Consider the following 25,180-nt stretch of genomic DNA (forward strand, 5'->3'; position numbering starts at 1 on the left):
GTATAAAACTGGAACTTCTGTGTCCAAGTTATTAAAATTGCAGCTATTGACTATTGGCTCCCGTTCAGCCAATTATTATTATTGTATCTATTTGATGTTTTGTTTCTAGTCGGACTATTTTATCTGCGACGCCGCTTCTAACGCAAGCTGCTACAGGTGAGCTCGGCTTTTACGTACTGCGGAGCTCGAGTTGGAGAAGGTCATCAGCTTTTATTCTCCAACAGCAGCGGTACTAACAGCGTCTCGCTCGCTCGAGCCTGTCTCAGGCAACAAAAACAAACAAAAAGCTTAAACATGGTTCCAAAACCACAATATTGACCCGTGAAGAAGACTGAAGGTGGCCACTGTCACCCGCACACGCGGCTCATCCCTTTCAGGGACAGATTTTGGGGACAAGTTTTCACAGAGCTGAGTTTTTGGGAAGCAGCTTTGTTTGCGTTTTACCCTGGATATGTCTCATTCGCGGGCAGTATTAATGGTGGGAGAAGGGAACTTCTCCTTTTCGGCCTCTGCCTGTCAGCTGTACTCCGAATCAGAGACCACCGTAACGGCCACTTGCCTGCAGCATCAGGAGGAGGCACTGCGGCACGAAGGCGCAGCTGATAACATCCAGACCATCAAGGACTCTGGTACGGCTTTTTACCAGCTGTAATAACTGCTGCTATTTTGAGTTTTATGGAGTTGTGCCCCCCCCCCCTTCTTCCTTCCTTCTTTCTTTCTTTCTTTTTTGCATACTATCTTTAACACTGTTTGTTCTTTCAGGAGGGACTGTGCTGTTTGAGGTGGATTGCACAAAGCTGGGGGAATGCGCCTCTCTGCAGGGCCATCTGTTTGACCGTGTGGTGTTCAACTTCCCTCACTGTGGGCGAAAGAGTGGGGTTAAAAAGAACAGAGAACTTCTCAGAAACTTCTTCCTCAGGTAGGACTGCATCATGCCATGATCACAACATCCACACATGCATCACTTGCATTCATTTCTATCTATGTAAGAAGCCTAAAAGAGGCTGTTGATGCCTCAAGCTCATTATTGGGGCTTAAAAGGTTGTTTGTGTTTTTCAGTTTGTTTTTATAACAGTTTATATCCCTTTTTATGTGACATGTACTGGAATAATTACAATTTATTGCCTCAATATAATTGATATCATCACTTAATCTTGCTTCTTGTGTCTACTTAAGGTGTTTTAGGCAACTAATGACCAGGTTATGAAAGCTTCTACAGGATGCTCAGACCCTTCTAGCTGTTATTTGATCGAATAGTTACTGATTTAAATAAAAATGTAAACAGTTTTAATGGCACAATGAACGGAGAGAACCTGAAATAATAAAGCTTGTTTCTCTATGGTAAGGCCTTGTTACCTTGGGGAAAAGGGCAGATTTATTGAGAAAATAGCCTTTTACCCCCACTGTCACTATCAAAAGGTCAGTTTTTCTTTCTGGTTTTCTGATTTCTGTGGCAGTCTCAGCAGGAGGTGCGCCGGCCTGTCAGGAGACTGGGAGTCTCACACTTCATTAAATTTTTTGTTTTCTGGCTTGGCACTGTGATCTCAAAATGATATCATCATTTAACCTTGTTTATTGTGCCTACTGCAACATGTTTTTAAATTAAAAATTGGAACTGTTTATATCGGACAGTGAATGGTCGTGCTTGAAATTCTTTTTATTTATTTAGTATAATTCTGCAGAAAACATAAAATAATAAAGCCTGTGGTGACAGGTTAATTTATCTTGCTACCTTGGAGAAAAAGGCAGATTTATTGAGACTTTTCCTTCAATGCCAGTATCAAAATCTGATTATCTGCTATCCGGTTTTCTTATCTGGTTCTCACTGAGTCTCACTAGCAGCACTGAAGCATGGCCGCCTGTGAGGTCGCTTGGTGTCTAGCACTTTATTAAAGTTTTTCCTTGCTTAATTGTTTCTTTTGATCTCTAATAAATAAAGAGGAAATACATTTTTTTTCTTGCAATCACTAAATAACAAACCCGCTATCATGAGAAATTGAGCTGTGTTATGGCAGGGTAACTGAATAATAATAATTGCTTCTTTGGTTATTAGAAAATAATCATTTATGTACGTGTCATACATGTATTGACATTTTAAAATGTGAATTTGTTGTTCTTCCAGTTGTGTTCAAGTGTTGGCTGAAGGTGGGGAGGTTCACGTCTCCTTGTGCAACGGACAAGGAGGGACACCAGCGGACCAGCCGAAGCGAGAGTGGCACAACAGCTGGCAGGTGGTTGCCATGGCAGCGGAGGCAGATCTAATTCTGAGTGCCATCCACCCTTTTGAAAGTGATAAGCACCAGAGCTACAAGTGCACTGGATACAGGTAAGGAGTAAAGGTGAGTCTATGTATAGAAGCAACCCAGCTGTATCTCTTTGTGTGTTTTCCTTGTATGTTTGCATGCCTGGCACTAATGATGATATCGCTGCTGGACAGGAGCCAGGATAAAGGCTTCCATGTGGAGAAAGCTTTGGTCCACATGTTTACACGCAGCATCCCCTACACCCCTGCTCATTTGCTGAAGGTGGAGGAGGTCGTTGAAGGAGAGAAAGTGCATTACGAAATACCAGCAGAGCTCAGTGATTACATATTCAGGTACAGTAACACAGTGGCTACCCGGGTGTTTGCACCATCAACACACACACATAAATCACATAAATATAATTACAACCTCTTTTCTTTCATCAGGAGATTTCTCTACTCAGATTCTGTCCACCCTGTCAAGTTGGTGCAAGATTTTCTTCTCAAAGGTCTGGCGAAGAAATGGCCGGTCTCCATGATGACAGAGACCATCCCCTTCCTCCTCACAGCAAAACAGCTGCAGACACACTGCTGTGGCATCGATAGCGCACAATGCTACTGGATCCACCTGCTTCAGAAAGACCTCACCTCTGACACTGATACCTCTGCAGACAAAGAAAATGATCCGAGACCCACAGAGACTCTGCTGCCCACACGTCTTGCCTCAAATAAAGGAGATAGGGTGAGAATCAAAGGAGTTGAGAGCTTCAGGTCAGCATGCTCTCTTGACATTGATCCTGAAGGGGAAAGTGGTATGCACATGCTACGTCCGTCATTGCTCCCTCAGATGGAAGAGCTTCTAGCTAAAAAAGAGGCGATAATTAACGCCGATGGTCATGGTGACTGTGAGGGGAGTGATGAAAGTGAAGTAAATGAGAAGGATGAGTCCTGTGGGAGCTGTAATGGTGTTACCAGCTTGTTACATGGAATTAGTGGTGTGGTTTTCAGAAATGTACCCATCGGCCTCTGGGCTATGCCTGCCTTTCACGAGTTTCTCATCCAAGGTGTTTTTCCTTCAGAAAGTGAGCCGGGTAAATTGCTCGGAGAAAAGCTGGAAACGCTACTTGCTCCTTTTGGCGTCTCCATAGTAACAGAACAGGGAGGTCTGCGTCTGAAAGCGCAGCCAGTGGGTTTGGTTGGTAAGGTGTTTGCAAGCGATGTAAGTGACAACAACAATCATGTCCGCATCACTGCATCCTTAAATTTGGACCTACTCGCCGTGCTCCTGTTCTCGCTCCCTGACTGGAGGCTGCTTTGGTCACATGACCCACGTTTCTTAAAACAATTTTCATCCCACCCATCGCCGGGGACTCCGTTTCATCCTTTTTGCCTGTATCCCGAACCTTTCACCTTTGACATCAGCTTCTGGACTGGGCCTACGTGGGAGGAGAAGAATTTCCACGCGGTGGTCCGAGAGGCTAGTTGTGGGACCGTGGAGCAAGTTAAACTCATTGACAGGTTCTCACATCCTGATCTGAGCCAGACCAGTTACTGCTACAGACTCATCTACCACTCACACACACATGCTCTGTCACACACACGAGCACTCCAGTTTCACAAACACTTGGAGACTCTACTTTCCTCTCGATTACAAGTCACCATCAGGTAGCCATCACTTGAAACTCAGAGAAGAACGGCGATTTACACTCTTACCTTTAAGAGGCATTATCTGTTTATATCTGCATAGAAAATGATAAATGTGTAATCTGCAGCTAAACAGTGTTTACAGTTGTTGAGGTGTTGTTTGCTCTATTGTGTCTACATTGTGATTGTAATTCTGTGTATATGTTTGTGCTTCAAGGAAACAATAAATCTGTTATTTAATGTAAATTTTTGGCCTCTGGATTTACTGTAAAAGAGTAAACGACACATATGGTGCACCACATGGCAACATCGTGACACTGACATAAAGTAAACAATTCTCAATAAGAACAGACTGAGATTAGTTAGTGGTCACATTACACACACGTTGTAAAGATGTAAAAAAAAATTAAAATAAAATAATTCCTTTAATTAACTGTGTCACAAAAGAATAAACACTTACCACAGTACTCTGCAAAAGTCTTCAGCCACCCATAATTTCTTTATATTTTGTGTCCAGGGAGTCAGACTTTCTTGCAGTTTTAAAATAGTCTTGTTTTCTTTCTGACTTCATTCAAACATAAAAAAAGAAACCTAATAAGTGTTGTATCTACACATAATAGACAATCTAACAAAAAACTGTTTTAAATTGTACCTTTAGGCACTTTGTTACTAGCAGCCTTTTATGAAAGCACATAATTTGTTGCCATTCCTTTAGTTGAAACATGATGTTGATGTTATGGAGTGATGAATCCAAATTAAAAAAATGTTTTAACTCAAATTTTAATCATATGTATGGAGGATGTCTGGAGAGATGTACGAGAGCCTCTCTCATTGTTAGGGCTGCGTTTCACCTAGTGGTGTTGTTAATACTGGAGAAATAATAAACACAGAAAAAGTACCATCAGATTCTGATCCACCATGCAATGCTTTCTGGAAAGTTTCTGATTGCCAACAGCTTTATTTTTAGCATGTCAATGATAACAAAAACACTGCTAATGCAGTGAAACCATGGCTCGATAGAAAAACTCACAATGTAACACTATCATTCACTGATTGGTCTCCCCAATGCCTCAAACTTTTTGAAGCTTTGAAGACATGACATGACAAGAAAGTTTACCTAAAAGCGTTCAGGCTATGTTAAAAAATAAAGGTGGTCACACATGTGGGGCAGCAAATGCAAAGGTTATATACATTTCACTAGAGCAGGTTCTATGAGTCACGGTACTTTCAGCAAGGAAAATGTGATGAAAATTATTACTTGTGAGATTTTTTAAGATGTTTTAAAAAAAAATGTAACATAACTTTGCAGCAACACAGATCAAATCCAAGGGAAGAGTTGCGGAGAAAAGATTAAATAGAGACAATTAACAAAGGTTTTTAATAGTTGAAACAAAGCCCAGTTTGGTGATTTTTGCCAAAAATTCAGAGGTCAAAATGTAATTTTTGTAATTCCTCCTGGTTTCATTGAAAGTTTAGTCTGTGAACTGACCTAAAACTGGAACTAAAAATTTATCTTAAGTCTAATTTTCAGTAAGCACTGATGCATGTTTTTATTGCCTTTACAGAGTGCTGAGTTCGCGTTTATCTGAACTTCTTTGATTGACCTTCCCCCCACACACATTTCCTTATTTTATTTAAAGTTTTTATTTATTTATTTTTAATAACAAATACGTTTAAATAAATAAAAGTAATCTAAAGCGAACTGAAACTTTACTGAATCGCAGTAAAGAGTACTTGTAACTTAAGCGCTTAACTGAACTGTATGATTAGAGCTGTCAATAACCGGACACAGCCGAAAATGAACGAATCGCGACTCGGGAGCAGTACCGTCGGTAAACATGGCGGCCAAGGCGCTTCGGCAGCGAACCAGGCGAGGCAGCAGACAAGATGCAAACAACGTGAACGTCCCCGCCGAAACTCGGGCACCCAAAGAGGAGAAAGTCACCGATGACAGCAAAATCACAGAGACTCGGCAAGAGTGAGTATGAATCCAGAGGAGACACAAGCTGCATGAGGAGGTGTGACTGACAGCCTGAGCAGGGGAAGCTAGCTAAGCTAGCTACTTTGATACCTTAGTAAGTTTTGACTGTAACGACACGATAACAACGCCTGGTAATGACCATTGAACAAACTACACCAGTGTGTATTTACATTAATATGAACCACAGTGGCTGTTTAGCTGTGTGTCCACCGTACTAACTAAGTTGCGTTGTTTATGTTTTAGCGGAGCAGTAAATCGCAGTGGTCAGCTCCATTCATTCTGTTAGTGTCAGATATGTGGTACCTGGCTGTGGTGCCAGTTGTGGCGTGGGTAAACTCGTGCTCTGGACCGACACAAACGCTTGTTTGAGACGATTGGGTGGTGTTGTTGTTGTTGGGGAAAGTGACAGTTTGTAAGGTGACGTGTCATAAAAGACGTAACGTGAGGGTCAGGGCTGAGCTGCAGCTGAGCCGACTATAATCTGACTAATCTGATGATGGGCGCGAACAAAGGAAACACTGCAACACTGTGAACGCAAATCACACGTTTGTATTAGTGTGACCATCCACACAGTTCTCTTTACTCGAGAAGTTATTATAACTGTTACACAATAAAGATATAAGTATTTCCTAACCGACAGAAAATGCACATTATTTATATATTTTACAAGATGACAGTGTGATCGGCTGTGATGTGTGGTTCGGAGTCAGATCTGGAGGTGGCAAAGTTGAAAATGATAACATTTTAACTGGGAGTGATCATAATTGACAGAAATGAGAATATCTGCTCAGACCAGAATCATATGTATACACTGCTCAGAAAAAATTAACTAACACTTAGAAAAAAAAACATCAAATCGCAATGGGAAAAAATCTAGCTGGGTATCTATGCTCAGATGGACTGGATGATGCGTTAGGAATGAAATGATACCACATTGTTTGATGGAAGACACCCCGAAGTGATAAAATGATGAGACAGGATAGTTGCTGCTGCTGAAATTCCATTGCAGCAACTCAAAATGCCACTTAGTAGTTTGTATGGTCCTACGTGGTGCTAATAAGATGTGGGATGGTGTCCTGGGGGATGTCCTTGCAGAGCTGGACCAGGGCATCACTGAGCTGTCTAAGGTGCAACCTGGTGGAGTCGGATGACCAAAACATAATGTCCCGTTTTGGTCAGGCTAAAACAAAGCCAGTCATTGATATCAATTCCTTCATCCTTCAGAGGACGTTGGGTTCTCAGGCCACCCTCGTGAAGTCTGTTTTAGATTTTTTGGTCAGAGATATTCACACCTGTGGCATGCTGGAGGTTATTTTGTAGTTCTGGTAGTGCTCATCCTGTTGCTCTTTGCACAAAGGAGCAGATACCGGTAATACTCATGGGTTAAGGACCTTGTGCAGCCCTGTTCAGTTATCCTAGAGTAGCTGCCTGTCTCCTGGAATCTTTCCCATGCTCTTGAAACTGTCCTGGGAAACACAAAAAGCCTTCTGGCAATGCCACATATTGATGTGCATCCTGGAGCAGTTGGACTACCGGCGCAACCTCTGTAGGGCCCAGGTATTGCCTCATGATACCAGTAGTGACACTGACCCTGGCCAAATGCAAAACTAGTGAAAAAACAGTCAGAAAACATGACTAAGGAAAATGTCAGCGGCCTCCACCATGTAAAACATTCCTGTTATAGGCAAGTCTCATTGTTGTCCCTCAGTGGACCCGTTATTAATGTCATTAACAGAAAAGCAGCCCTCTCTGCTACTTAACTCACCAATATTTGATTAGCCATTGTAAAAAAAAAAAAATTCAGAGAAATATGGAACTATATAAATTTTTGTGTGAAAAAAGTTTGTTGATGCTGATATTTCTTATACTAAAATAAATATCACACTGGCTCTCTTTTTGTTGTTAATAACTCACAAAAAAACCTTTGGTTTAAATAATTGATCAGATACTTTTAAAATACAAAATCCAGAGGCAGGATAAGAAACAAAAGGTGAAAAGAAATTGGAGAAAAATATAGAAACAATAAAAACATTTGAAATTGTTATTCACAATAGTACTAATAATGTTGGTTTGGAAAAGAGAGAAACTGTTTAAAGAGTATTTCCTAAAGTAAATATGAAACTGGAATAAATTTGGAGAAAATATTTAAGTGTTTTGTAAAAGTGAACAGAAATCTGTACACAACAGATTGAGAGACTGCAAATACCACGCATGCACATTTTGGGATTATCTGTGTTATCTTAATTGGTATTTTATTAAAAGCAGGCGCATGAGTGTAGTAAAGCAGTTAAACTGGTATGTGATAAAACACCCACTCAGTGCTCACATAAATGTTTATATTATTTAAGATATAGACAATTTATTTTTTATTTGTGTAAAGGGAACGTTCTGATTTATATTAGCATAAGTATATACATATTCAATGCATATGTATAAGTATATACATATGCATTGAATGAATGTTCATATTAATCTTTTTTTTGTAATAGGTCAATAAGTCGCGGGGGGCAGGTATGGGCTCCAGAAGGTTCGACTGCATTTAAATGCCTGCTCTCTGCACGCTTCTGTGCAGCTTTGCTCAGCAACATCTCCGACTGCGATGAGACGTTTAACTACTGGGAGCCTGTGAGTACTGATCTCTGCTGTGGGGCATTTGAAAGTGCCATAGTGTAGGGCTGTTCGATATAACGATATATATGGGATGACGATATAAAAACATCTATCGTTTCCTATTACGCTATCGTTTGTTTTGTGGTGTCGTAAAATAAACTGTTTACAGCAATATTTTTTCATTGTTTTGATGGTCACTGTAGTGGCTATATTAATTTCTTAAAGTTCTCTCTTTCTCTTACCACACTATGGACGAACAAGCGTCTGTTTTTACCTGTTGTCTTTAGCGACAATGATGGCAAAACCACCGCGTGGCTCCGCTGTCGGCTTGTTTGTTTTCCTCGTAAACCTTTCACAATAAAGCTCAAGATCCTGTTGAGACTTTTCAAAATAAACGGAATCACGTGAAAGAGAATGCAGAGAGTTTACGGATGAGAAGCAAAAAAGAGCCGTCAGGTGCTAAAAAATAAACCTTAGAGTCAAACTTTGAAAGAAAATGGTGGCCGTTACAACTTATGTCTAAAAATTTATAGTTTCATGCATCTGTTAAAACACTCGACTCCAGGTAAAGGCCCAGCTGGAAACACTTGGCCGCAAGTTGAGTTGCCCGAGATTCACAGAATTTACAGAAAATGTTACATTTTTGTGATTTATATCGTTGTCAGAACGATAAAGTGTTATATCGGGATATGAGATTTTGGTCATATCGCACAGCCCTACCATAGTGTGTTGTGTGACAGTTTTTCTAATGCCTGCTTCAGAATCATTTTGTAGCATCTCTCTCTTGTTCCAATCGATTATGTTTGTCTTTTATTACTGTGTTCTGACAGATGCACTACTTGCTCTACGGCACAGGAATGCAAACATGGGAATACTCTCCACTGTATGCCATCAGGTCCTATGCTTACTTATGGTTACATGCACTTCCTGCTTGCTTGCACGCCCATGTTCTACAGACAAACAAGGTAAGTATAGCAAGGTCGGATTTTGCCATGTGTTGACGTTCCTGTATTTTATAATAGGGATGCACCGATTCTGAAATTCTATGCTGATCCTAACACCACAGTGAATGCATTCTGTGTAAAATCTGACAAGCTCACCATCAGTATACTTTTTCTTTTTAAAATTGAAAACTATATTTACCTGCAGGACATACTACTTCTATTAAAAGAAGCTTTAAACTAAAATCTGGATAGACTAAAAAGTTCAATATTCCTCCACGGGGCATCTAAAGTTTAAAATACATGAATTCACACATGCGTGCACACACAGGTGTGTGTAACGTTATAGTGGGACATGTGCAGTAGTTTCAGGCTTGTGTTATGACTGTGTTGCAGGTGTTGGTGTTCTACTTTGTGCGATGTGTCTTAGCATTCTCCTGCTGTGTCTGTGAGCTCTATTTCTACAAGTGAGTTTACCCTCCTCTTAAATGCAAGGCATTTTAGCACTTTGGTGTTCACATTTTGGGATAATTTTGTAGATGTCTAGAATCATCTGTTACAAAGCAATTTTCCTGCAGCGTTTTTTTCTGATTAAGATATGTTACTAAAGTTAAGCATTTTTATTTTATGTGTGTGTGTGTGTGTGTGCGTGTGTGTGTGCCACAGAGCAGTTTGTAAGAAGTTTGGTTTGCACGTGGGTCGTTTGATGTTGGCATTCCTCGTCCTGAGCACAGGAATGTTCTGCTCCTCTGCAGGTTGGTCGTGTTTAGCTACATTTCTGGGGACTATCAGTTGCCTCCATCCTTACATCTGTTGGTTTTTACATCGAGCAACTCATTACAAAGCCTTGCTTTTCTGGCCTTTTGGCAGATCACTGATCAAGAAGAGCAGAACTGCCACACGAACAGTGTGCAGTGTTTGCCTCTAAGGAACATTTCATATTTATGATTTATTTCTCCTGTGCTCCCATTAACGCTGTAGGGATTGTAGGGACATTTTTGTGTTTGTGCTTTGTCTTTTTCTGATTAAAGTTTTTTCTTTCTCTACAGCTTTCCTACCTTCGTCTTTCTGTATGTACACAACACTGGTTGCCATGACGGGTTGGTTCCAAGACTCGACACCGTTAGCCATCATCGGCGTGGCTGCCGGCGCCATTGTTGGATGGCCATTCTCTGCATTGATCGGGTATGACTGTAAATACTGGCATTGCAGGCTTTTAACTATGTGTTAATTGTAATACAGCTTTTTTGAAAAAACTTTACACCTTTAAATTTTTTTTTTACTTTATTCTGGATATAAATGTTTACGGGCTTGCTTGAATTTTCAGTGGAGTTTAATTCTTTTTAGTTAGTGCAATACAGCCAACCATTGACAACAAAAATGTATCACTTTTTTGACTTTCTGCTGTATTTCACACGTTACAATAACATATGAACTGGGATGAATGTGAGCCGGATCAGCTACTGTGTCATTGAAGTTTCTTCTCTCTCTTTAGACTTCCAATTGCTTTCGACTTGCTTGTGTTGAAGAGGCAGTGGAAGAGTTTCATCACCTGGTCATTTATTGCTTTGCTTCTGCTGCTGGTAAGAATATAGAACTACTAGAATAATGGGTTTCTTTTCTGTCACAGGTAGAGCATTCCCCACAAAATCTCTGTGGACGTACCACAGGAGCAGCAATATAATAATGCATTTTGCTGTCATGTGTCACATTGTCACAACATATGTAAACTATACTAAAAAATATTGGGCCACATACACCTACAGGTGCTGCTCGGCCATAGAAACCCATGTCATGACACTCTCAGTGGATAGTTTTTATGCTGATGGTTATTCCAGTGGAGGTTATTGAGTCAGGAGGATTTCAATGACACACTGTGCACCTCAGCGCTCACTAACCTAACTCTGTAACTTTATGTCCTCTATCACTTCGTGGCTAAATTACTGTGGTTCCTAAATCCTTCCACTTTGCAGGAACACCTCTTACAGCTGATTGTGGAATATCTAGTAGGGAAGGAATTTGACGAATTCATCTGTTGAAATGATGGCATCCTATTACAGCACTACGCTCAAAATCAGAGAGCTCTTCAGAATGATCCACTGTTTGACAGATATTTTTTAAAGCAGACTGCATAGTTAGGTTGGTGATTTTCTTTTAGTTTGTGGCAATGGGACGAAAAACACCTGAATTCAAAGATTTAAGAGGTGTGGCTTAACCCTTTTGTCCATCTGTATCTGTAGTTCTTTGTGAATTATAGAATATTTTTATGCAGGAGCTTAATGTTTATGTGACCTGCGTCAGTTCACTTTCCTTCTCATCTTGTGTTTCTCAGGTACCTCTGGTGGCGGTGGACTCTTTCTTTTATGGCAAACTGGTCATAGCGCCACTCAATATTCTCCTGTACAATGTCTTTACACCACATGGGCCTGATCTATATGGTAAATGACCTATTTTGTCACATTTAATACCTCAATACATCTACATGTGATATTTATATAAAGTATGAGATATTTAGGATATACAATGTTGGATATGCCTTTTATGAATTGCCTAATTTACTACAGTAACTGTTGGACTGATAATACGTCAATGACAATATCAAGCAAATATTAAGATTTAACAGTTTGTCGCTGCAGTTTTTGTTGGGCACAGGGTAACTTCACTTGCTTTCTGTTGTTTAATTTCCAGGTACGGAGCCGTGGCATTTTTACTTTGTAAACGGCGTCCTGAACTTCAACCTGGTGTTTGCTCTGGCACTGTTTTCCCTGCCACTCACTGCTCTCATGGAGACACTGTTACACAGGTTCAATGGTGTGTTTTCCTGCGTATGCACAAAATATGTTGATTTTGGCTTGTGTGCGTGTGTGTTCGAATTACACTTGTAACGATTCACTCACCTATATACATTTGTTCGTGATTTAGTCCAGGTAGTTACCCTCATCTACTGTCTCACATTAACTCCGGTTAGCACTCTTCTAAGTCACTGTGCTCCACAGTGCAGTATATTCAGTATCTTCCAGCACGTTTACAGGGTTTACCTTTTGTGATTTCACATCGTTGTACACACATGTGTTTTCTTCAGTGCAGAACCTGGGCCGCCCGTACTGGCTGACTCTGTCTCCCATGTATCTGTGGATGTTGGTTTTCTTCACTAGACCTCATAAAGAAGAGCGTTTTCTCTTTCCTATTTACCCTCTCATCTGCCTCAGCGGGGCAGTTGCCCTCTCCTCATTACAGGTGTAGTTTGCCATTGTCTAATTTTGGCTTTCAAAGCAAAACAACCTGCTGCGTTAGTTGATTTCAGCATTTTTAGGCCCATTTGGTCACAAATGTGGATTTTATTCATTTTATTTACAGAAATGCTACCACTTCCTGTTCCAGCGATACCGACTGGAACACTACACCGTCTCCTCGAACTGGTTGGCTTTAAGCGCAGTGGTGGTCTTCGCTGTGTTGTCACTGTCTCGTTCTGTCGCCCTCTTCAGAGGTTTGTGTGTGTGTCCCATTTTCCCTAAGCACCAGCATCAGCATTGAGCGAAGGCTCGTGATATTTTGGTCTGTTTACAGGCTACCATGCCCCTCTGGACCTGTACCCAGAATTTCACCGCATTGCCAAGGATCCGACTCTTCACTCGGTCCCCGAAAGCAGGCCTGTCAGCGTATGTGTTGGCAAAGAGTGGTATCGCTTCCCGAGCAGTTTTCTTCTCCCACACAAGTCAGTGTCCAGAAAACCTGCACAGGTTTTCAGTGTCTGATAAAGTCTGTAAGGGTGATTTCTCATTTTTATGTTTTTACTAAGCTAAAAGTCTCTCTTTTAATCTCCAGCTGGCAACTGCACTTCATTCAGTCTGAGTTTAAGGGGCAGCTGCCTCAGCCGTATGCCTCTGGTCCTCTGGCCACACAGATCATCCCAGCTAATATGAACGATCAGAACCTGGAGGAGCCAAGCAGATATGTAAGTTCCTTAGACACAGACATGTTTGCTAACTAATACTGTAGTTAAGAGCAATTAAATTAAAAATGTATTTGTCTTCTCTGTGCAGGTTGATTTAAAACAGTGCCACTACTTAGTGGACCTAGACACAGATGAAGAGACGCCGCTTGAGCCACGTTACTCAGCCAGCAAAGAGGAGTGGACTATCATCGCTTATAAGCCTTTTCTTCAAGCATCAAGGTAGTTTTACAAGTAAATGTTTTACAAATAAGTGGAAAAAACAGTAAAATTAAAATCTGTAAATGAAGGAAAAAGCATAACGTATTGCAGTTGAAAAGAAAACATCCTGAGAAAATGTAAACATTAAGGAGATCTACAGTGTGAAGCAGATGTTTACATGTAAGGCATTTTTCTCTCAGGTCATCTCCTCTCTTCAGAGCGTTCTACATCCCATTCATATCTGACCACCACACCACCTTTAGGCGCTACGCCATCTTAAAACCGCGGCGGCAAAAGCAGCCTCGTAAGCGGAGCCACGGCTGACCTTTTACACCCGAACCTGTACAGTTGTACAAAATCCCAACAAAAGACGTCAATCACCTCTTCTCAAAACGGCTGGTATTTGTGTGTCAGTGTGCATGTTGTGTCACGAAACCTTTGAAGCTATCAGACCCTTTAAAGACATCAATCCCCCTGTTTACTTGTCATCAACACTACACAGACTCTCTGAATATCACCACCCTGGACCACTTTTTGGTGACCAAACAGTGTTTGCGTGTGGATGAAAGGCAGAAACGTATTAGAAAAAGTTGAGATAAATATGTGGAAAAGACATCAGTCTGCTTTTGAGCTTGTGTGTGAGAGAGTGCATGTGAGAGTGAAAGAAAATGCTTGGCAGGGTATCAGCTGGACGTTTTATCTTATTTTGTATGCCTGTGTTGAGTCGGATGTCTTTAAGGGGATGCACACCACAAAATATCTGCATTAATTCAGCCCGTATTCGAAACTTGAAAATGTGGCCTGACTGGAGGAATTTCTCTGACCAGTGAAACACAGAAATCCTCTCGCGTCTGGGCTTGAACGGTGTCCTGTTGTGTGCTCTGTCGGGTATGAGTGTGGAAGATAAATAAAACCAAGGATGCTTAAGTAATTTAACTTAATAAAATCATGATTGACTGTGAATATAAATCTGATGTTGTTTTTATTGAGACAGTAAAGTCACTCTTTGACAGGTTGGCTTTTCATCTCATTTTATTGGAATATTCCTTATGTAGCAAACATACAAACCACTTTCACTTACAGGAGAGATATCAAGACATAATACATTCTGAATTAATAGTAATAATGATGATGCTTTGGTTTATATTACACTGTAATAGCATGCCGTAATGTTTGGTTAGGCTGCAGGCACTCAAGCTAAATTGTAGCAGCCACCGTTGCACTTGTTGTTGTTGTTTTTTAAGAATGGCTTTGATAAATACTTTAATAAGTGTGTAAAATTAAGGTCTCGTCACAATTTAAGGCAATATAAAACCACACAGGAGATAAATACAACCACCTTCCACGAGCAGTACTGGTTTATTGTGTTTAATCTATTTGAGGTAGCCCGCATCTCTCAGGTATACTTGGGTGTACAAAACAGTTTTCAAGCACAGCAAACACAACAGTCCAAGACCTCAGTTATCTTACCAAGCAAGCACAGCATGACACGACCATGCAAAACAGGCTGCGACACACACATGAAAACACACATGCTTTTATAGACAGAGATGCTCATAATCCTCAGAGTCAACTGTAAACGTCTACATTTTATTAATGATGCCGTGTACACAAGAAAAGGTGAGCTTAGTTTACAGTAGGTGCTTCTTTACTGGGTCATTTCTGTAATGTAATGTAACTATTATGGCTCTTTCCAAAAACTTCCTACGCATGCATATATTGAAATATTTGCTTGGATGCTTTAGTGAGGTCCAGAAAAATTATTAAATCTGGAGGCTTTACCATGTAGGTGACCTTTGTGTCAAGGGTACTCCGGTGGTTTGGAATTGATCTCGTGTAATATTATCACTTTGGATCATTTTTAAATCGGATGAAACTTTAACCTGAGACATTGTCTTTGTTATTCCATGCATTTTTGTTTCTTCTAACCCCAAACCTACAACACTTTTCGTTCTGCCTTTGGAAGTTTTAAAGCACAGAACGGCACAGATTGAACGGACATCGTTTAAGGCATTATACGCAGCCCCTTCAGGGTAAACTGTAAACAGAAATCAATGCGTAAAATTGTGGAAATGCCAGTAACAGACTCCCCTTTTGTAATTGTTGCTTTGATGTATTTCTGCCCCTACCTCCCTGTAATAAAGTCACAAATAATCCTATGACCTTGTCTTCAAAAGAAATTCATTACAGTAGGTCTGAATGATTCTGAGTAACCCGAATCCTTTGGTCGATTTGCGTTCTTTCAGTAAGCATCAGTGTAGAGGAAGAGGCTGAGACATCACGAAACGGGAGCACATCAAACTGTCTGCATAAACAAATATAGCTTATTTGCACCACCCGATTACTTTAGTATTTGTAGACAAAATTGTATTCATTTACCAAAAACTAATGCCTACACAGACTAGTCTACCAGCAGGCTACAGGCTGAATTATTGGGCCAGCAATAAAATATAAATTATATATTTTTTCAACCTGATTTTCAGTCCTTTAAACATAACAGGCTAGAAACATTTAAAACCATGCACAGTCTTTAGCCACTCTCTCAGTATCATTCACTCATTCAGTGCTGTACACATAATAAAGGAGATTTTGAGGCGATCAGTAGTTTTCCCTGTTGATCCATTCATGCTCGTTGAAGTATCTTCTTCCACCGTCCAAATTCAGCCCATTTCTGTAGCAATCCACATTTGCGTTGTAGGACTTTCGGTTTCCGTAGGTTCCGAGGCTGGTTCGGTAAGTGTCTTCCTTTCCATTGGTGAAGTATGTCTGATACAGGTCAGCTTTTCGTGTGTGACCTCCAGATCTTAGTTTGGGATCATAGAGGTCACTCCCTGCTGTGGTGCTGCCATCATACAGTCCGTGGTCCCTGTATAGGCTGCTGCCGAAATGCTCGCTCTTCGTTGTACGACGACCCAGACTCTTGTCGTAGAACTCTCTGTGACCCGTGCGACCCAAACTGCTGCCACTCACGTCCCTCTTCCCTGAGCGGCCCAAGCTGGTGTCGCAGAAGTCACGAGTGCCACGGCGCCCGAGGCTGAGGTCGTTGAGGTCAAAGTTTAGGAAACAGCTCTCTGTGCTTGCAAGTGTCACAAAGCCGCTCTCTGTGTCCCGGCCCCCCAGATTATCGTAGTCACCAGTTGGTGTGTCAGGGGAGGGGCATAAAAAGGAGGTGTTCTTGGTCTGCGGGCGAGCTGACACGAGGTCGTCATCCTTCTGGGAACGAATGACGTTGTAGACATCAGTTGAAGTTGGGCTTGGGCACAGTCCTGGGTCTGTTTGACATACTTCGGATTTCTGCTGTTTCCTCCTCCTGTCACACACAGAGAGAGAAGACACCAAACAAGACACCTTAAAACATTCACGCATACAGAAAACAACATGACTCTATCTATCTATCTATCTATCTATCTATCTATCTATCTATCTATCTATCTATCTATCTATCTATCTATCTATCTATCTATCTATCTATCTATCTATCTATCTATCTATCTATCTCCACCATTATGGATTGTTACTGTGTGTTATGAGCACACCCCACATACATCATTGTGAATGCTGCCATAAATTAATATTGTGTATTAATCAACATTGAAAATACTCCTCCTCAGTGTACTTCAGTGTGAGTCATGTCTATGAAAAACTGCAGATCTCAGCTGTGTTTAGAAATCTCTCAGACATTTTAATTAAAAAAACATTACATTTTTAAACCATTTCGGATTTGTCAATCTATAGCGGACTAAGTGCTACTGATAAGGAATAAAAGTGAGCATGTAATTGGAAGAAGAGCTCAAATAATGCTATAACGAGGAAAACCTTTTTTTTTAATACCATTTGAGGTAGAAATAGGGAAAGTAGCAATGCAATTGTGGTTAGACGTTTAGATGCAGTCGTCATGGGCATGAATATCACAGTCATTTTGAGCTTTTAATGATTTCTTTAAACAGTTGTTTTCCAGAGTAAATATGATTGTACAGCATAAATCTTTAATAACGTTAAAGAACAATAATTGGGTGCACAAGTTTAAATTTATTTAGGATTTTCTCTAATCCACACAGGCTCAAATATATACATACACTCATTTAAATCTTTTAATAAATTGTGCTGAAGTTGCTGAAGCACTACAGTGTCTTTTAACTTGACAAGGCCTCGCCTTGCCATCACCAGTGTGTGAATGTGTGTGTGAATGGGTGAATGACTGAATGTGTAAAGCGCTTTGGGGTCCTTTGGGACTAGTAAAGCGCTATACAAATACAGACCATTTACCATTTTGTTAATGAGCAGAACTGATTAAAACTGGTAGTTTCCTTTGCCAGCATATAAAGGATTTATTTAACAGCACTCATTGGATTGACCAATACTTAGAACAATAAGAATGTCCTAGGAACTCAGTGAATATCTGAGAAGGATGTTGGGAAGGTTGCTTGGAGCAGATTTCAAGATCATCAGTTCAAACAAGTGTACACAAATACAAATTATTCTTATGTGCCATCACTTTGCCAAGGTCCAGTAGAAACTCAGATTTTTTAACCCAGATGAGAGTAAATTTGTTTAGGATTTTTAGGAAGAACCCAGAAAGCTTGAAGGATCAAACCTGCCATGAACTGAAACATGGACACAGTTGGGTGTCCCAAAGGCCAATGATCTCAAATATACTGAAAACTGAATTGGGAAACATTAATCTCCTCAAATGGTTAAATTTCCCTTAGCAAGTTACACTGCAACCAGATGCTTTTGGTAGACTTCAATATGGTTGAGGTTGGAACTTTGGAAAGGTCGAATACTAGTGGGGATGTATGAATAATTCTGGCCCTGTGTGGATTTAGAGAAAATCCCAAATAAATTCCACCTTTTGCTCCCAGTTACCATGAGATTCATGCCCCCTGTGTGTTTATGTCACCATAACCGCATGACATTGCTGTCTTTAGTATTCTTGCATTTAGTATTTGCCTTTATTTTGGATCCTCACCTTCGGACAATCAGCTTGAAGCAGCAGACGCCTGTCACTGTCAGCAGCAGCAGTATGAGGGGAATGGTGGGAATGATGATGTAAACCAAATTCAGAACTAAATAAAAGACAGACAACAAAGATACAGATTTAGTAATTGTCGTGTAGGTCTAAATTTGTCCGATTTTTTCACAAATGATTGAAATGTTTATCATAGTGACCTGTTTGGTTGTGGTTGTGATCAGTTGGATTCCACGGCACCACTGGTGAAGGGAAGACATCTGTAATGAAAGCTATCAGTCTCTAAACATTCAAAATGTCAACATCAACCTAAAAGCTAATATCATATTTTTTTACCTGTTTGAGTGGAGTTAGGTGAAGGAGAAGGATCCAGTGGCTCCTCTGGGGAGAAAAAAAATGAATTCAGCAGTAACAACAATTTCAAGTCAAACAAAAATTAAATGACCTCTGAGTAATACCTGCAGTGTATTTGCAGATGAAGTTGTTCTTGGTTTCACAATTGTCGTCGTTCCACTGGAACATGTAGAGCCCTCCTATACCAGGAGGAGCGGACGGTTGGTGATACATTACAACGCACACCTCATAACCACACGATGGCTCATCCCAGTGCCAGTTCCTATACAGACGCACACAAAGCAACCACTGTCTCAAAGCTGCTTTAAAGCCGAGGTAGGCAACATATTTTTGGCATCACTGGAGAAAAAAAAATCTATAATGACTTTTCAAGGTATTGTAAAGTAACGTGAGAGGTAACTAGTGTCCCTTCAACCTCGTCGAGCTCTGCTGGCCCGCTGCTGATTGTTTAACACCAGATATGAGCACATATGAGTATTATAACGAACAAAAATGAAATAAAACGTGACAATGTGATAAAGCGACAAAGTGTTTGAAACCTGACTTTTTTAAAGACTGAGTAATGGATGCTTTAACTAATTAATCATTTTAATTACAAAAAAGAAATAAAGAAAAGATATTTTGGTGTTTTGCTTTTTAAGCTGTACACTATTTAAAGCTGGCATCAAAGGTTTCAAGTTAAAAAAAATTGTTGAATATGTTACAGCAAAACTTAATTGCAAGATTTTGTGCTGTACTACACTACAGACCTAAAAACAATATCAGTTGTACTGCAAAAAAGGGAGCATTTAACCTTTTTCATGTGAATCCTTGAAATAAAGATTTTTTGTCCTGTTTTTTTTTTTTTTTTTTCTCCTTTTTCTACCAGGCTGGTTTTGACAACGGCAAGGCCAATTATATTTATACAGCACATTTCATTACAGGTAAACTCAACTAGTTTAACACAAAAGTGAAAAACATAAGTAGGTCTAAATAACAAAAGGTAGCATTGACACTAACACATTTAAGTCTTTGAGCAGATCAGACAAATGAGAAAAACCTGTCTTCTCACACAGACTATAAAGAGATGGACGCAGCCACTCAATCAGCTGATTAGTGAAGTTGTGTTAAGAAGCCATGAGTGTTTGCACCACCACAATTTTTGGTCATTTAAATTCAAATGTGCAGGGGAGGTACACACACTTATTCTCCAACGACGCAAACAACAAACATAGCTTCACGTTTGTCGTAACTTCATGTTTTATTTAACACTATCCAAAACTGCCGATTTAGTCATGCATGAAGTATTTTCTGAGGACACAAAGCCAGCTAGAGGCTGTTTACTCATAGATTTCTATGCAAGTATTAATAAGATGGTTCAACCCCTACATGCCGTTAAAAAGAATTCAGCTAAAATCTCTACAAGCTACATCCATCTTTTATACAGTCTATGTTTTCTCATCTGGTGGAGTTTTTTTTTTTACATCGCTGCTTTAAAATTAACTTTTCACAAACTGACTCTCTGTTCCGACCTAAATGTGGACTTGCTACCATCCAGCCAGTAATACTGGGAAGTGCAGTCCAAGTTGCTATCCTCGCCTCCATGGTTTCGGCGGAGACCTATCCAGAAGTCTCCATCAGTTGGGCGGAGCTCTGTGATGAGCTGCTCTATGATCTTCTGCTCGGACTCAGACTCCACGCTCAGGAGCTGCCCCCCATCCCGTCTGCAGGCACGTTCTGCCTCCACGAAGTTCAGCTTACGGCGGAGCTCGGAGAAGTAGGCCAGCTTATAGCATGGCTTCCCTTTTCCTGCCTTGCACACGCGCTGGCCTATAACACACACACACACACACACACACACACACACACACACACACACACACACACACACACACACACACACACCATTGTTCATGCTGGATATAAACTGAATTGGCTTCACATTTGCATTTACTAAATAGTCTGTATTACACTAACAAATAAATTACTTTGTAATAGTAAATATGGGAAAACTACAAAAATACACTTAGTTATTCGTCTTTATAGAATGTTTCAGTTTCAGTAGAAGTACAGTGCTTACCTCTGGCTTCAAATATATCTGCTTCAGGAGCCAAAAGTTCAGCACACAATCAGATATTCAGCACATGAAGAAGCAAAAATAGATCCACACTTAAATCAAGCAGACGTATCTTTGCAGCATTTTTGTGTGTGAGTGCGTCTTACCTGTTATGAGGCTTGTGGCTATAGATGGATCAAAGCAGAAAAGCAGCAAGTGATAAAGGATTGTCCGCAGGTCCATCTTTGTTGTCTTTTCTCTAACCACAAAATCTTGTATTACAGTTTAGTCTTTTTCATTCTGCTGTCCATTCATGTGCCAGGTCATCAGAAGTGCTCACGTGAAAGCAGATAACGGCCACCTATACCAAAAGAGGTGAGCTTCAGCTTTAGGTGTAAGAAAATGCTATAAAAAGAGGCTAAAATTAAAAAAATAAAGCTTAAGAAGTACGAGAGCGTCTCGGCTCCAGTTCTTTCTGCTGAAAAAGGGGAGTGTGTGAGACAGGAGGAGGAGGAGGAGCAGGGAGAAGAGGAGGAAGGGCTGCATGTTTGGGAGGGGGCTGTAATCTGTTAAGAGCAGTCTTAATGATTGGGAGAAGAGGCTGCATCGATCGCAAGACATCTAATCATGCAAGTGCTTCTCATCGTAAATGCTGACAAGAGGCAGATTTCACTCCTTCCTTTATTACTTAAGCTTCGGATATTATCATTACAAAAGTGTTACATGAAAATGATCCCCTCTAACTCAATCAGGGATATTTTAAGATATTCTCTCAAGTCCACTTCGCAGCATTCTTGCTGATTGTTTCTCGTTACAAAGCAAGACAGAGCCAAACACAGCAGACACGTACAACCAGCAGGCAAGCCCTACAACACATTTAGGCCTTTATTATTAAAATCTCTTTTATCAGGTCTTGTCTGTGTACTGGTGAGACTGAAGTGTACAGCTCAGGGAATATCAACAACCTCACAACTGTTTTCAAGATTTAATGAGGCATGGTAAGCAAAGTCAACCCCACCCCCCAAATAACCCCTGTAATCATGAAGGAAAGCATCTTTCATGATAATTAAGACCATTTAATGTCTTTAAGTAGTCTTTAAAAAAAATAGTAATGTAAGTTCAGGACTCAGGGAGTAGTTCTCTTTTCTGACAGTGATTTTACATATCAACAAAGAGCCAGCATTTCTGCAGCAGTGTGCATAGACTGTATGAACCAGGAAAAAAACAGGGACATAGAAAAAGTTTGGGCTGCTAAAGCCGACTAGCTAACACTTTAACTCCTTTAAAGTAACATGCAACATGCAGTACAGTGTGAAAACTAGCATCCTGTAACCACCACTGCTGTTATATGCAGCCAAAGGGAGAGACAGAAGCCAACAAGGGGCTGTAGGTGTCTATTACAATCAAGCTCTGACTGGGCAGCGACTCTGTTTAATCAGAAAAAGCACTACGGGAGTCAAAGACCTTTGCCTGTCTGCTATTATGGAAGCTTTTTCCTTCATTGCGACTAAAAACGACATTTTTTGCCATGTGTAAGTAAAAGAATCTGGGTTATGATTTCAAAATTTTGACTTAATAATTTGATCTATTGTTTTGGTCATTTTCATGTGTGTCATCTTCACCGTTTTTAAGACATATAACTTTTGGTGGGTCTGTGATATCTTTTCTTCCTCCTCCATCTGTCTTTAATGTTCTTGAATTTAGTGATTAAAAGGCTTCATGCTGCCTGGTTATAAGTAGCTTGCTGCCCAGAGGCGTAGCTTTGTAAATGTTTTAGTGTTAAAAGTATTTTTGTATCACAAATCGTTGTGTGTTGTGATGATTTCCCTGCTTAAGACCGGTGGGTTATAAACTGGTGTGTTATATGAATTGTTCATGCACTCTTTAGTGGTTAAGAACGTTTGTGTAATTAACTGATGGTCCCCCATGTCAAATACTCAGTGCAGCACTCATTTTGAATAGTTATATATATTTTACTCACTAAAGAGATAAGGGGTTTTAGCTGCTTTCAGTGCCAGCTCTCTGTACACACTGTTATTCTGATCTACAACAGTGCATGCATATTTACATTGTTAGCTCATGTCTCACCACTCCTCCCTTTTCATAGTGGAATAACTTTGTTTTGAAAAAAACAAAAACAAAAAAACAAGTTCATAATCTTAAACTTCAGATTAGTTTCAAGTAGTCCAAAACCACTGGGTGATGTCACAGTGATTATGTCCATGTCTTTTGAATACAGATTGTGGTTTCTAGCCCAAGAATGTTAAAGGTGCAAGTAGGTAAATTGCTACATGGCCAGAGACCCACTAGCTATTTGTTGTTTCCAGTTACAGACAGGAAACCTGCAGATAACAAGACTGGTAGAAAAAAAACAACTTTATAGACAAGCTCAATTGCAGAGGCATTAGCATGTCAAATTACTGAGACGCATTGTTACCGCTGCAGTTTTATATTCAGTCAGCAGGATGAACTGAAGCCAAGGATGCATGTGCACGTGACCCGCTTTTCAGAGCACAAATGGAGGAAAAGTGTATGTATGCAGTTCTTAATGGTAGTAATTTCTGAAATGGCCCATAAGGTTGATTTAAGGCTCGCAGAGAGACAGATCAGCCAGAGTTTAAACAGCAGGATGCTTCATCAGGAATATATTGTGTGTGCTAGCTTTGAATAAGGAGCCAGGGCGGGGGCAGCAAGGCCGCTCTGAGAATACTGTCCTCATGCATGATGCGCTATCTAAACACAGCTAATCAGTTTAGGTGTAGACTGATTACAGTCAGGGGCTCAGCTTTGTATAAACTGAAGGAGGAGTACGAGACGTTTGCATTACCCTGACGCTCTGAACGATAAAAGAGAAGACAGAGGGGTTATAGGGTCCTAAAGAGGGATTCAATAAGGAATGGGCCTTGGTTTAAATTTCCTTCTTGTTTATAGCATCTGAGACCAGAAGAGGGTTTCATTAAATTAAGCCTCTCTTCCTCAATCTTCCTCTCACATATTCCCTCTTTCTCTGCCTCCACCCTCTCTACCATTTAGTTAAAGGGAAACCAGATGAATATTCCCATGGGAAGCCAGTGCATCACTAACGCAAAGCACCACCACACATGTGCAGACACTCCACCTCATAAAGAAGCCTAGCATTAATGTTGAAAATGTACCTCTGTTCTGTGATGTTGAAGCCAATATGCATTAGCAGAGAGAACTGCTAAACGCACATTTCACTGAGACAAAGCCACGTAGTTAAAATAACATGATTTGAAGCCATAAACTGGCTCTGACCACAACAAATCATTTGTAATGTAATGAGCTTGTTTGTTTGCGGGCTGTAAAAATACGACGACTGTCAAACTCGGTTAATTCCAGTCTTTAAGCAGGAAAGAGAAAGAAAAACGTAATTACACGCTACAAAAGAACTCAACTTTCCACTAAATTCAATTTGGATTATCAGAGGTTGGCACGCTGCCCACACCAAGTGTCCGCATTGCGTACGCCCGCACAGAGAGCTGGAAATGGGCCCTGAGTCACTGACCTGAGGGGAGCCGGACGGCTCTATCAGCAGAGCTGAGTGTCCATAAAAGAGTTTTGATGAAACCTTTTAAATAGCTGAAGTAATTCTTTTAGTCATTCATTTTGTTAATCTAGTTTTGGAAATGGGTTTGAGGGAAGGAAAGCGCTACCATTAACCAAACTGTGTGTTAGCTGTGTGATAGATCTCTGTCCATATCTACAAAGAAACAAAAAGGATCCTGCTTATTAAAAAAAGGGCTCTCTGTTATTTTATTACCAAGCAGCATCACTGTGTATACGCTATCCTTCTTATTATTGTGGCTTTATAGACAGAGTGTTACAGTTCAGGTGGGATTTAAAGGCTTGTCAGGAATAATTTTATTATCATGCTTATTTGTACAGAGGCCCTGCGATCTGTATCACACATTATGTCAGTTTTGGGGAAATGTTGAGCTTTGGAGGTGCAAAAATGCTTTTTGCAGATATGCTGTATACACATAGTTTTCAGTCTGAATAAAAACCTTAGGATTTCAAGCTGTTTACATGGGATGTGTCAAAGATCATGCGATCATGGCATCTGTTTGGAAAATGATAGAAAATTTTGACATCTATGCTGTTGTCATTATGTTGTTTTTAATTATTTCAAAAAAGGGCCAGGTATGTCTGTTTGCAGGTGTGTGTGTGACACGCCACTGACATTATATTTGATATTGCAGAAATGTTGTGTCCTAATTTTGTCTGTATTCT

At 40.3% G+C, this 25,180-nt stretch overlaps 3 protein-coding genes across 3 annotated transcripts; 2 read left to right on the forward strand and 1 right to left on the reverse strand.

The window, feature by feature from the left end:
- Positions 1-122: 122 nt before the first annotated feature.
- Positions 123-4,132, forward strand: fdxacb1 (ferredoxin-fold anticodon binding domain containing 1). The gene is made up of 5 exons (XM_084942351.1): positions 123-629; positions 763-919; positions 2,123-2,326; positions 2,438-2,596; positions 2,690-4,132. The coding sequence occupies exons 1-5, from the start codon at positions 452-454 to the stop codon at positions 3,909-3,911; spliced, it is 1,920 nt and encodes a 639-aa protein (XP_084798477.1). The 5' UTR covers positions 123-451; the 3' UTR covers positions 3,912-4,132.
- A 1,552-nt stretch (positions 4,133-5,684) lies between these two features.
- On the forward strand, positions 5,685-14,540 carry alg9 (ALG9 alpha-1,2-mannosyltransferase). Its single transcript, XM_084942352.1, has 15 exons — positions 5,685-5,864; positions 8,357-8,492; positions 9,308-9,442; positions 9,815-9,885; positions 10,085-10,173; positions 10,468-10,603; positions 10,914-11,001; positions 11,751-11,856; positions 12,107-12,229; positions 12,501-12,655; positions 12,776-12,905; positions 12,986-13,133; positions 13,244-13,373; positions 13,462-13,592; positions 13,772-14,540. The coding sequence occupies exons 1-15, from the start codon at positions 5,725-5,727 to the stop codon at positions 13,893-13,895; spliced, it is 1,842 nt and encodes a 613-aa protein (XP_084798478.1). The 5' UTR covers positions 5,685-5,724; the 3' UTR covers positions 13,896-14,540.
- Positions 14,541-14,901: 361 nt separating this feature from the next.
- Positions 14,902-21,400, reverse strand: layna (layilin a). Its single transcript, XM_084942353.1, has 8 exons — positions 21,097-21,400; positions 20,954-20,974; positions 20,406-20,703; positions 18,999-19,156; positions 18,877-18,921; positions 18,741-18,800; positions 18,541-18,637; positions 14,902-16,881 (listed from the first exon to the last, which is right to left on the reverse strand). The coding sequence occupies exons 1-8, from the start codon at positions 21,170-21,172 to the stop codon at positions 16,170-16,172; spliced, it is 1,467 nt and encodes a 488-aa protein (XP_084798479.1). The 5' UTR covers positions 21,173-21,400; the 3' UTR covers positions 14,902-16,169.
- Positions 21,401-25,180: the final 3,780 nt, after the last annotated feature.

The sequence above is a fragment of the Perissodus microlepis genome, chromosome 10 (genome assembly GCF_051167445.1).
Source record: "Perissodus microlepis isolate ML-2025 ecotype Zambia chromosome 10, ASM5116744v1, whole genome shotgun sequence".
NCBI lineage: Eukaryota > Metazoa > Chordata > Actinopteri > Cichliformes > Cichlidae > Perissodus > Perissodus microlepis.